This window comes from Rana temporaria, chromosome 6 (assembly GCF_905171775.1).
Source record: "Rana temporaria chromosome 6, aRanTem1.1, whole genome shotgun sequence".
In the NCBI taxonomy this organism is placed as follows: Eukaryota; Metazoa; Chordata; class Amphibia; order Anura; family Ranidae; genus Rana; species Rana temporaria.
Window position 1 is genome coordinate 223,979,308 of NC_053494.1, and position 12,484 is coordinate 223,991,791.

Below are 12,484 nucleotides of genomic sequence, written 5' to 3' on the forward strand. Positions count from 1 at the left end.
CAGACGAATGGCGGCCGGAAAGTTTTGGCGTTCTCATCGCTGACGGAAATGATTGAATTCCTGGACGGGTTTCTATTAGAAGAGGCTTTTATTAAAGAGCCTCTAATTCTGGATCATCGCAGGTCCTCATAATACAATCAGAGGAACAGCGGCCGCCGATCCTCGTGAATTATCATCATTCATCTTCTGCATCTACAACATTCCTCGAGTGTGGTGGGGGAGGGGAGGGGTGGGGCCTGGACAGCTACAGGAGAAACGAAGGAGCGAGACAAAATGTATTACATTCAAAGGAATTTGTCCCAAATTGAAGGATTAGAGACACGGGAAGGATGTGTCCCCTCTGCAGAACACGCCCCCACCTGGTGCAGTACCAGAGACAAATGGATAATCACATCGAACAACACAGATCTGCTCTGAACACAATGAAATTCTAGGCAAAATCCTTGCACCAGCCCTGCTTACATACTGGGGCAAATGGTGCTTTCCCATTGGTCCAAGACTCCAAGCTGTCTAATGAGCTCAGTGCCTCTGAGGAGAGGTGCTGTGAGCTGCAGTGTGTCGGCTTGTATTTGTACTGGCTGCTCTGTATGTAGCTTCTGACAGGCTGCGCAAGGAGCCCCGTATCTCCCCAACCATAGGAGGCGGAGCCCCAAATTCTGACCAGTGGTGGGGTAGGACTTATGCTATTTTGGGTCTCTCTGACTTCAGATTAATGCGCTACGACCTTCGAAGCTCAATTTTTTATAATGTTCATGGCAGATGAGGCTCCGCCCCCTCGCCTCCTCTGACCGCACCTCCCTGATGAAGTCTCTCCTGATATGTTTTATCCCCCAAACATTTCACCATTCTGCTTACTCCTTCTATCAGGTCAATATCTTTCTGTAAGTGAGGTCTCCAGAAGATGATGGCGATGATGAAGATGAAGGCGATGATGAAGATGAAGATGATGGCGATGATGAAGATGATGGCGATGATGAAGATGATGGCGATGATGAAGATGATGGCGATGATGAAGATGATGGCGATGATGAAGATGATGGCGATGATGAAGATGATGGCGATGATGAAGATGAAGATGATGGCGATGATGAAGATGATGGCGATGAAGATGAAGATGATGGCGATGATGAAGATGATGGCAATGATGAAGATGATGGCGATGATGAAGATGATGGCGATGATGAAGATGAAGATGATGGCGATGATGAAGATGATGGCGATGAAGATGAAGATGATGGCAATGATGAAGATGATGGCGATGATGAAGATGATGGCAATGATGAAGATGATGGCGATGAAGATGAAGATGATGGCGATGGTGAAGATGATGAAGATGAAGATGAAGATGAAGATGGTGATGAAGGTGATGATGATGGTGATGATGATGGTGATGATGATGATGATGGTGGTGATGGTGATGGTGAAGATGGTGATGGTGATGGTGATGGTGATGAGGATGAGGATGATGAAGATGATGATGCTGTCCAGCCTCTCGCTGAGCCTCTCTCTCCTCTCACAGCTTCATAGGATCCTCTGGAGAGCAAATAGGAAAATAATGGGATTGTCATGGAATGTGATTTCCCGGGGGGCCGGAATCACGGCGACTCTTCATAGAGCAGAAAGTTAAAGTATGAAATCAATTAGATGGAGCAAAGACACGTGATCCTGTGTCGTAACGCGTAGGGATTGGACGGACGTACACCTGGAGTGACGTAAGCCGGCGCTGTGGAACGCCGCTCGTTTTTATTACTGCTGCACTTTTTAAATTTTGTTAATGTAAGCACAGGTCTTTTCCTTAATAAATTCCCCTGGTTTACTGTACTTCACTATTGGAGTCCCTCCTTCTTACATTTGGGGCTGAGTGCAGGGGCGGACTGACAACTCATGGGGCCCCTAGTGGCATGGGGCCCTCGGGCAGTGCCCGAGTGACTCAATGGTCAGTCCGCCCCTGGCTGAGTGCTGTGTGGATCTGTGAAGGAGACGCGGTACCAGCTGAAAGGGCGGATTGGAATAACTCATAGAAGACTACGAGTGTGGGATATATTGGATGCCTATCTTCATCTGCCTGGAGGTAAGAGGCTAGTGAGCCCAGGGAAGGATTCCGTTCATCATCTGCCTGGAGGTAAGAGGCTAGTGAGCCCAGGGAAGGATTCCGTTCATCATCTGCCTGGAGGTAAGAGGCTAGTGAGCCCAGGGAAGGATTCCGTTCATCATCTGCCTGGAGGTAAGAGGCTAGTGAGCCCAGGGAAGGATTCCGTTCATCATCTGCCTGGAGGTAAGAGGCTAGTGAGCCCAGGGAAGGATTCCGTTCATCATCTGCCTGGAGGTAAGAGGCTAGTGAGCCCAGGGAAGGATTCCGTTCATCATCTGCCTGGAGGTAAGAGGCTAGTGAGCCCAGGGAAGGATTCCGTTCATCATCTGCCTGGAGGTAAGAGGCTAGTGAGCCCAGGGAAGGATTCCGTTCATCATCTGCCTGGAGGTAAGAGGCTAGTGAGCTCAGGGAAGGATTCCGTTCATCATCTGCCTGGAGGTAAGAGGCTAGTGATCTCAGGGAAGGATTCCGTTCATCATCTGCCTGGAGGTAAGAGGCTAGTGAGCCCAGGGAAGGATTCCGTTCATCATCTGCCTGGAGGTAAGAGGCTAGTGAGCCCAGGGAAGGATTCCGTTCATCATCTGCCTGGAGGTAAGAGGCTAGTGAGCCCAGGGAAGGATTCCGTTCATCATCTGCCTGGAGGTAAGAGGCTAGTGAGCCCAGGGAAGGATTCCGTTCATCATCTGCCTGGAGGTAAGAGGCTAGTGAGCCCAGGGAAGGATTCCGTTCATCATCTGCCTGGAGGTAAGAGGCTAGTGAGCCCAGGGAAGGATTCCGTTCATCATCTGCCTGGAGGTAAGAGGCTAGTGAGCCCAGGGAAGGATTCCGTTCATCATCTGCCTGGAGGTAAGAGGCTAGTGAGCCCAGGGAAGGATTCCGTTCATCATCTGCCTGGAGGTAAGAGGCTAGTGAGCCCAGGGAAGGATTCCGTTCATCATCTGCCTGGAGGTAAGAGGCTAGTGAGCCCAGGGAAGGATTCCGTTCATCATCTGCCTGGAGGTAAGAGGCTAGTGAGCCCAGGGAAGGATTCCGTTCATCATCTGCCTGGAGGTAAGAGGCTAGTGAGCCCAGGGAAGGATTCCGTTCATCATCTGCCTGGAGGTAAGAGGCTAGTGAGCCCAGGGAAGGATTCCGTTCATCATCTGCCTGGAGGTAAGAGGCTAGTGAGCTCAGGGAAGGATTCCGTTCATCATCTGCCTGGAGGTAAGAGGCTAGTGATCTCAGGGAAGGATTCCGTTCATCATCTGCCTGGAGGTAAGAGGCTAGTGAGCCCAGGGAAGGATTCCGTTCATCATCTGCCTGGAGGTAAGAGGCTAGTGAGCCCAGGGAAGGATTCCGTTCATCATCTGCCTGGAGGTAAGAGGCTAGTGAGCCCAGGGAAGGATTCCGTTCATCATCTGCCTGGAGGTAAGAGGCTAGTGAGCCCAGGGAAGGATTCCGTTCTTCATCTGCCTGGAGGTAAGAGGCTAGTGAGCCCAGGGAAGGATTCCGTTCATCATCTGCCTGGAGGTAAGAGGCTAGTGAGCCCAGGGAAGGATTCCGTTCATCATCTGCCTGGAGGTAAGAGGCTAGTGAGCCCAGGGAAGGATTCCGTTCATCATCTGCCTGGAGGTAAGAGGCTAGTGAGCCCAGGGAAGGATTCCGTTCATCATCTGCCTGGAGGTAAGAGGCTAGTGAGCTCAGGGAAGGATTCCGTTCATCATCTGCCTGGAGGTAAGAGGCTAGTGAGCCCAGGGAAGGATTCCGTTCTTCATCTGCCTGGAGGTAAGAGGCTAGTGAGCCCAGGGAAGGATTCCGTTCATCATCTGCCTGGAGGTAAGAGGCTAGTGAGCCCAGGGAAGGATTCCGTTCATCATCTGCCTGGAGGTAAGAGGCTAGTGAGCTCAGGGAAGGATTCCGTTCATCATCTGCCTGGAGGTAAGAGGCTAGTGAGCCCAGGGAAGGATTCCGTTCATCATCTGCCTGGAGGTAAGAGGCTAGTGAGCTCAGGGAAGGATTCCGTTCATCATCTGCCTGGAGGTAAGAGGCTAGTGAGCCCAGGGAAGGATTCCGTTCATCATCTGCCTGGAGGTAAGAGGCTAGTGAGCCCAGGGAAGGATTCCGTTCATCATCTGCCTGGAGGTAAGAGGCTAGTGATCTCAGGGAAGGATTCCGTTCATCATCTGCCTGGAGGTAAGAGGCTAGTGAGCTCAGGGAAGGATTCCGTTCATCATCTGCCTGGAGGTAAGAGGCTAGTGAGCCCAGGGAAGGATTCCGTTCTTCATCTGCCTGGAGGTAAGAGGCTAGTGAGCCCAGGGAAGGATTCCGTTCTTCATCTGCCTGGAGGTAAGAGGCTAGTGAGCCCAGGGAAGGATTCCGTTCTTCATCTGCCTGGAGGTAAGAGGCTAGTGAGCCCAGGGAAGGATTCCGTTCATCATCTGCCTGGAGGTAAGAGGCTAGTGAGCCCAGGGAAGGATTCTGTTCTTCATCTGCCTGGAGGTAAGAGGCTAGTGAGCCCAGGGAAGGATTCCGTTCATCATCTGCCTGGAGGTAAGAGGCTAGTGAGCCCAGGGAAGGATTCCGTTCATCATCTGCCTGGAGGTAAGAGGCTAGTGAGCCCAGGGAAGGATTCCGTTCATCATCTGCCTGGAGGTAAGAGGCTAGTGAGCCCAGGGAAGGATTCCGTTCATCATCTGCCTGGAGGTAAGAGGCTAGTGATCTCAGGGAAGGATTCCGTTCATCATCTGCCTGGAGGTAAGAGGCTAGTGAGCCCAGGGAAGGATTCCGTTCATCATCTGCCTGGAGGTAAGAGGCTAGTGAGCCCAGGGAAGGATTCCGTTCATCATCTGCCTGGAGGTAAGAGGCTAGTGAGCCCAGGGAAGGATTCCGTTCATCATCTGCCTGGAGGTAAGAGGCTAGTGAGCCCAGGGAAGGATTCCGTTCATCATCTGCCTGGAGGTAAGAGGCTAGTGAGCCCAGGGAAGGATTCCGTTCATCATCTGCCTGGAGGTAAGAGGCTAGTGAGCTCAGGGAAGGATTCCGTTCATCATCTGCCTGGAGGTAAGAGGCTAGTGAGCCCAGGGAAGGATTCCGTTCATCATCTGCCTGGAGGTAAGAGGCTAGTGAGCCCAGGGAAGGATTCCGTTCATCATCTGCCTGGAGGTAAGAGGCTAGTGAGCCCAGGGAAGGATTCCGTTCTTCATCTGCCTGGAGGTAAGAGGCTAGTGAGCCCAGGGAAGGATTCCGTTCATCATCTGCCTGGAGGTAAGAGGCTAGTGAGCCCAGGGAAGGATTCCGTTCATCATCTGCCTGGAGGTAAGAGGCTAGTGAGCCCAGGGAAGGATTCCGTTCATCATCTGCCTGGAGGTAAGAGGCTAGTGAGCCGAGGGAAGGATTCCGTTCATCATCTGCCTGGAGGTAAGAGGCTAGTGAGCCCAGGGAAGGATTCCGTTCTTCATCTGCCTGGAGGTAAGAGGCTAGTGATCTCAGGGAAGGATTCCGTTCATCATCTGCCGGTAGGTAAGAGGCTAGTGAGCCCAGGGAAGGATTCCGTTCATCATCTGCCTGGAGGTAAGAGGCTAGTGAGCCCAGGGAAGGATTCCGTTCATCATCTGCCTGGAGGTAAGAGGCTAGTGAGCCCAGGGAAGGATTCCGTTCATCATCTGCCTGGAGGTAAGAGGCTAGTGAGCCCAGGGAAGGATTCCGTTCATCATCTGCCTGGAGGTAAGAGGCTAGTGAGCCCAGGGAAGGATTCCGTTCATCATCTGCCTGGAGGTAAGAGGCTAGTGAGCCCAGGGAAGGATTCCGTTCATCATCTGCCTGGAGGTAAGAGGCTAGTGAGCCCAGGGAAGGATTCCGTTCATCATCTGCCTGGAGGTAAGAGGCTAGTGAGCCCAGGGAAGGATTCCGTTCATCATCTGCCTGGAGGTAAGAGGCTAGTGAGCCCAGGGAAGGATTCCGTTCATCATCTGCCTGGAGGTAAGAGGCTAGTGAGCCCAGGGAAGGATTCCGTTCATCATCTGCCTGGAGGTAAGAGGCTAGTGAGCTCAGGGAAGGATTCCGTTCATCATCTGCCTGGAGGTAAGAGGCTAGTGAGCCCAGGGAAGGATTCCGTTCTTCATCTGCCTGGAGGTAAGAGGCTAGTGAGCCCAGGGAAGAATTCCGTTCATCATCTGCCTGGAGGTAAGAGGCTAGTGAGCCCAGGGAAGGATTCCGTTCATCATCTGCCTGGAGGTAAGAGGCTAGTGAGCTCAGGGAAGGATTCCGTTCATCATCTGCCTGGAGGTAAGAGGCTAGTGAGCCCAGGGAAGGATTCCGTTCATCATCTGCCTGGAGGTAAGAGGCTAGTGAGCTCAGGGAAGGATTCCGTTCATCATCTGCCTGGAGGTAAGAGGCTAGTGAGCCCAGGGAAGGATTCCGTTCATCATCTGCCTGGAGGTAAGAGGCTAGTGAGCCCAGGGAAGGATTCCGTTCATCATCTGCCTGGAGGTAAGAGGCTAGTGATCTCAGGGAAGGATTCCGTTTATCATCTGCCTGGAGGTAAGAGGCTAGTGAGCCCAGGGAAGGATTCCGTTCATCATCTGCCTGGAGGTAAGAGGCTAGTGAGCTCAGGGAAGGATTCCGTTCATCATCTGCATGGAGGTAAGAGGCTAGTGAGCCCAGGGAAGGATTCCGTTCATCATCTGCCTGGAGGTAAGAGGCTAGTGAGCCCAGGGAAGGATTCCGTTCATCATCTGCCTGGAGGTAAGAGGCTAGTGAGCCCAGGGAAGGATTCCGTTCATCATCTGCCTGGAGGTAAGAGGCTAGTGAGCTCAGGGAAGGATTCCGTTCATCATCTGCCTGGAGGTAAGAGGCTAGTGAGCCCAGGGAAGGATTCCGTTCATCATCTGCCTGGAGGTAAGAGGCTAGTGAGCCCAGGGAAGGGTTCCGTTCATCATCTGCCTGGAGGTAAGAGGCTAGTGAGCCCAGGGAAGGATTCCGTTCATCATCTGCCTGGAGGTAAGAGGCTAGTGAGCCCAGGGAAGGATTCCGTTCATCATCTGCCTGGAGGTAAGAGGCTAGTGAGCCCAGGGAAGGATTCCGTTCATCATCTGCCTGGAGGTAAGAGGCTAGTGAGCCCAGGGAAGGATTCCGTTCATCATCTGCCTGGAGGTAAGAGGCTAGTGAGCCCAGGGAAGGATTCCGTTCATCATCTGCCTGGAGGTAAGAGGCTAGTGAGCCCAGGGAAGGATTCCGTTCATCATCTGCCTGGAGGTAAGAGGCTAGTGAGCCCAGGGAAGGATTCCGTTCATCATCTGCCTGGAGGTAAGAGGCTAGTGAGCCCAGGGAAGGATTCCGTTCATCATCTGCCTGGAGGTAAGAGGCTAGTGAGCCCAGGGAAGGATTCCGTTCTTCATCTGCCTGGAGGTAAGAGGCTAGTGATCTCAGGGAAGGATTCCGTTCATCATCTGCCGGTAGGTAAGAGGCTAGTGAGCCCAGGGAAGGATTCCGTTCTTCATCTGCCTGGAGGTAAGAGGCTAGTGAGCCCAGGGAAGGATTCCGTTCATCATCTGCCTGGAGGTAAGAGGCTAGTGAGCCCAGGGAAGGATTCTGTTCATCATCTGCCTGGAGGTAAGAGGCTAGTGAGCCCAGGGAAGGATTCCGTTCATCATCTGCCTGGAGGTAAGAGGCTAGTGAGCCCAGGGAAGGATTCCGTTCATCATCTGCCTGGAGGTAAGAGGCTAGTGAGCCCAGGGAAGGATTCCGTTCATCATCTGCCTGGAGGTAAGAGGCTAGTGAGCCCAGGGAAGGATTCCGTTCATCATCTGCCTGGAGGTAAGAGGCTAGTGAGCCCAGGGAAGGATTCCGTTCATCATCTGCCTGGAGGTAAGAGGCTAGTGAGCCCAGGGAAGGATTCCGTTCATCATCTGCCTGGAGGTAAGAGGCTAGTGAGCCCAGGGAAGGATTCCGTTCATCATCTGCCTGGAGGTAAGAGGCTAGTGAGCTCAGGGAAGGATTCCGTTCATCATCTGCCTGGAGGTAAGAGGCTAGTGAGCCCAGGGAAGGATTCCGTTCTTCATCTGCCTGGAGGTAAGAGGCTAGTGAGCCCAGGGAAGGATTCCGTTCATCATCTGCCTGGAGGTAAGAGGCTAGTGAGCCCAGGGAAGGATTCCGTTCATCATCTGCCTGGAGGTAAGAGGCTAGTGAGCTCAGGGAAGGATTCCGTTCATCATCTGCCTGGAGGTAAGAGGCTAGTGAGCCCAGGGAAGGATTCCGTTCATCATCTGCCTGGAGGTAAGAGGCTAGTGAGCTCAGGGAAGGATTCCGTTCATCATCTGCCTGGAGGTAAGAGGCTAGTGAGCCCAGGGAAGGATTCCGTTCATCATCTGCCTGGAGGTAAGAGGCTAGTGAGCCCAGGGAAGGATTCCGTTCATCATCTGCCTGGAGGTAAGAGGCTAGTGATCTCAGGGAAGGATTCCGTTTATCATCTGCCTGGAGGTAAGAGGCTAGTGAGCCCAGGGAAGGATTCCGTTCATCATCTGCCTGGAGGTAAGAGGCTAGTGAGCTCAGGGAAGGATTCCGTTCATCATCTGCATGGAGGTAAGAGGCTAGTGAGCCCAGGGAAGGATTCCGTTCATCATCTGCCTGGAGGTAAGAGGCTAGTGAGCCCAGGGAAGGATTCCGTTCATCATCTGCCTGGAGGTAAGAGGCTAGTGAGCCCAGGGAAGGATTCCGTTCATCATCTGCCTGGAGGTAAGAGGCTAGTGAGCTCAGGGAAGGATTCCGTTCATCATCTGCCTGGAGGTAAGAGGCTAGTGAGCCCAGGGAAGGATTCCGTTCATCATCTGCCTGGAGGTAAGAGGCTAGTGAGCCCAGGGAAGGGTTCCGTTCATCATCTGCCTGGAGGTAAGAGGCTAGTGAGCCCAGGGAAGGATTCCGTTCATCATCTGCCTGGAGGTAAGAGGCTAGTGAGCCCAGGGAAGGATTCCGTTCATCATCTGCCTGGAGGTAAGAGGCTAGTGAGCCCAGGGAAGGATTCCGTTCATCATCTGCCTGGAGGTAAGAGGCTAGTGAGCCCAGGGAAGGATTCCGTTCATCATCTGCCTGGAGGTAAGAGGCTAGTGAGCCCAGGGAAGGATTCCGTTCATCATCTGCCTGGAGGTAAGAGGCTAGTGAGCCCAGGGAAGGATTCCGTTCATCATCTGCCTGGAGGTAAGAGGCTAGTGAGCCCAGGGAAGGATTCCGTTCATCATCTGCCTGGAGGTAAGAGGCTAGTGAGCCCAGGGAAGGATTCCGTTCATCATCTGCCTGGAGGTAAGAGGCTAGTGAGCCCAGGGAAGGATTCCGTTCTTCATCTGCCTGGAGGTAAGAGGCTAGTGAGCCCAGGGAAGGATTCCGTTCATCATCTGCCTGGAGGTAAGAGGCTAGTGAGCTCAGGGAAGGATTCCGTTCATCATCTGCCTGGAGGTAAGAGGCTAGTGAGCCCAGGGAAGGATTCCGTTCATCATCTGCCTGGAGGTAAGAGGCTAGTGAGCCCAGGGAAGGATTCCGTTCATCATCTGCCTGGAGGTAAGAGACTAGTGAGCCCAGGGAAGGATTCCGTTCATCATCTGCCTGGAGGTAAGAGGCTAGTGAGCTCAGGGAAGGATTCCGTTCATCATCTGCCTGGAGGTAAGAGGCTAGTGAGCCCAGGGAAGGATTCCGTTCATCATCTGCCTGGAGGTAAGAGGCTAGTGAGCCCAGGGAAGGATTCCGTTCATCATCTGCCTGGAGGTAAGAGGCTAGTGAGCCCAGGGAAGGATTCCGTTCTTCATCTGCCTGGAGGTAAGAGGCTAGTGATCTCAGGGAAGGATTCCGTTCATCATCTGCCTGGAGGTAAGAGGCTAGTGAGCCCAGGGAAGGATTCCGTTCATCATCTGCCTGGAGGTAAGAGGCTAGTGAGCCCAGGGAAGGGTTCCGTTCATCATCTGCCTGGAGGTAAGAGGCTAGTGAGCCCAGGGAAGGATTCCGTTCATCATCTGCCTGGAGGTAAGAGGCTAGTGAGCCCAGGGAAGGATTCCGTTCTTCATCTGCCTGGAGGTAAGAGGCTAGTGAGCCCAGGGAAGGATTCCGTTCATCATCTGCCTGGAGGTAAGAGACTAGTGAGCCCAGGGAAGGATTCCGTTCATCATCTGCCTGGAGGTAAGAGGCTAGTGATCTCAGGGAAGGATTCCGTTCATCATCTGCCTGGAGGTAAGAGGCTAGTGAGCCCAGGGAAGGATTCCGTTCATCATCTGCCTGGAGGTAAGAGGCTAGTGAGCCCAGGGAAGGATTCCGTTCATCATCTGCCTGGAGGTAAGAGGCTAGTGAGCTCAGGGAAGGATTCCGTTCATCATCTGCTTGGAGGTAAGAGGCTAGTGAGCCCAGGGAAGGATTCCGTTCATCATCTGCCTGGAGGTAAGAGGCTAGTGAGCCCAGGGAAGGATTCCGTTCATCATCTGCCTGGAGGTAAGAGGCTAGTGAGCCCAGGGAAGGATTCCGTTCATCATCTGCCTGGAGGTAAGAGGCTAGTGAGCCCAGGGAAGGATTCCGTTCATCATCTGCCTGGAGGTAAGAGGCTAGTGATCTCAGGGAAGGATTCCGTTCATCATCTGCCTGGAGGTAAGAGGCTAGTGAGCCCAGGGAAGGATTCCGTTCATCATCTGCCTGGAGGTAAGAGGCTAGTGAGCCCAGGGAAGGATTCCGTTCTTCATCTGCCTGGAGGTAAGAGACTAGTGAGCCCAGGGAAGGATTCCGTTCATCATCTGCCTGGAGGTAAGAGGCTAGTGAGCCCAGGGAAGGATTCCGTTCATCATCTGCCTGGAGGTAAGAGGCTAGTGAGCCCAGGGATGGATTCCGTTCATCATCTGCCTGGAGGTAAGAGGCTAGTGAGCCCAGGGAAGGATTCCGTTCATCATCTGCCTGGAGGTAAGAGGCTAGTGAGCCCAGGGAAGGATTCCGTTCATCATCTGCCTGGAGGTAAGAGGCTAGTGAGCCCAGGGAAGGATTCCGTTCATCATCTGCCTGGAGGTAAGAGGCTAGTGATCTCAGGGAAGGATTCCGTTCATCATCTGCCTGGAGGTAAGAGGCTAGTGAGCTCAGGGAAGGATTCCGTTCATCATCTGCCTGGAGGTAAGAGGCTAGTGAGCCCAGGGAAGGATTCCGTTCATCATCTGCCTGGAGGTAAGAGGCTAGTGAGCCCAGGGAAGGATTCCGTTCATCATCTGCCTGGAGGTAAGAGGCTAGTGAGCCCAGGGAAGGATTCCGTTCATCATCTGCCTGGAGGTAAGAGGCTAGTGAGCCCAGGGAAGGATTCCGTTCATCATCTGCCTGGAGGTAAGAGGCTAGTGAGCTCAGGGAAGGATTCCGTTCATCATCTGCCTGGAGGTAAGAGGCTAGTGAGCCCAGGGAAGGATTCCGTTCATCATCTGCCTGGAGGTAAGAGGCTAGTGAGCCCAGGGATGGATTCCGTTCATCATCTGCCTGGAGGTAAGAGGCTAGTGAGCCCAGGGAAGGATTCCGTTCATCATCTGCCTGGAGGTAAGAGACTAGTGAGCCCAGGGAAGGATTCCGTTCTTCATCTGCCTGGAGGTAAGAGGCTAGTGAGCCCAGGGAAGGATTCCGTTCATCATCTGCCTGGAGGTAAGAGGCTAGTGAGCCCAGGGAAGGATTCCGTTCATCATCTGCCTGGAGGTAAGAGGCTAGTGAGCTCAGGGAAGGATTCTGTTCATCATCTGCCTGGAGGTAAGAGGCTAGTGAGCCCAGGGAAGGATTCCGTTCTTCATCTGCCTGGAGGTAAGAGGCTAGTGATCTCAGGGAAGGATTCCGTTCATCATCTGCCTGGAGGTAAGAGGCTAGTGAGCCCAGGGAAGGATTCCGTTCATCATCTGCCTGGAGGTAAGAGGCTAGTGAGCCCAGGGAAGGATTCCGTTCATCATCTGCCTGGAGGTAAGAGACTAGTGAGCCCAGGGAAGGATTCCGTTCATCATCTGCCTGGAGGTAAGAGGCTAGTGATCTCAGGGAAGGATTCCGTTCATCATCTGCCTGGAGGTAAGAGGCTAGTGAGCCCAGGGAAGGATTCCGTTCATCATCTGCCTGGAGGTAAGAGGCTAGTGAGCCCAGGGAAGGATTCCGTTCATCATCTGCCTGGAGGTAAGAGGCTAGTGAGCCCAGGGAAGGATTCCGTTCTTCATCTGCCTGGAGGTAAGAGGCTAGTGAGCCCAGGGAAGGATTCCGTTCATCATCTGCCTGGAGGTAAGAGGCTAGTGAGCCCAGGGAAGGATTCCGTTCATCATCTGCCTGGAGGTAAGAGGCTAGTGAGCCCAGGGAAGGATTCCGTTCATTATCTGCCTGGAGGTAAGAGGCTAGTGAGCCCAGGGAAGGATTCCGTTCATTATCTGCCTGGAGGTAAGAGGC

At 53.2% G+C, this 12,484-nt stretch overlaps 1 protein-coding gene across 1 annotated transcript; it reads right to left on the reverse strand.

Annotated features, from left to right (window-relative positions):
• Positions 1-863: 863 nt before the first annotated feature.
• LOC120944470 (putative protein TPRXL) lies at positions 864-1,385 on the reverse strand (the record flags this gene model as incomplete). The annotated part of the gene is made up of 1 exon (XM_040358528.1): positions 864-1,385. A coding segment is annotated over one exon (522 nt), but the record flags the coding sequence as incomplete, so codon positions are not given.
• Between the last annotated feature and the right edge of the window lie 11,099 nt (positions 1,386-12,484).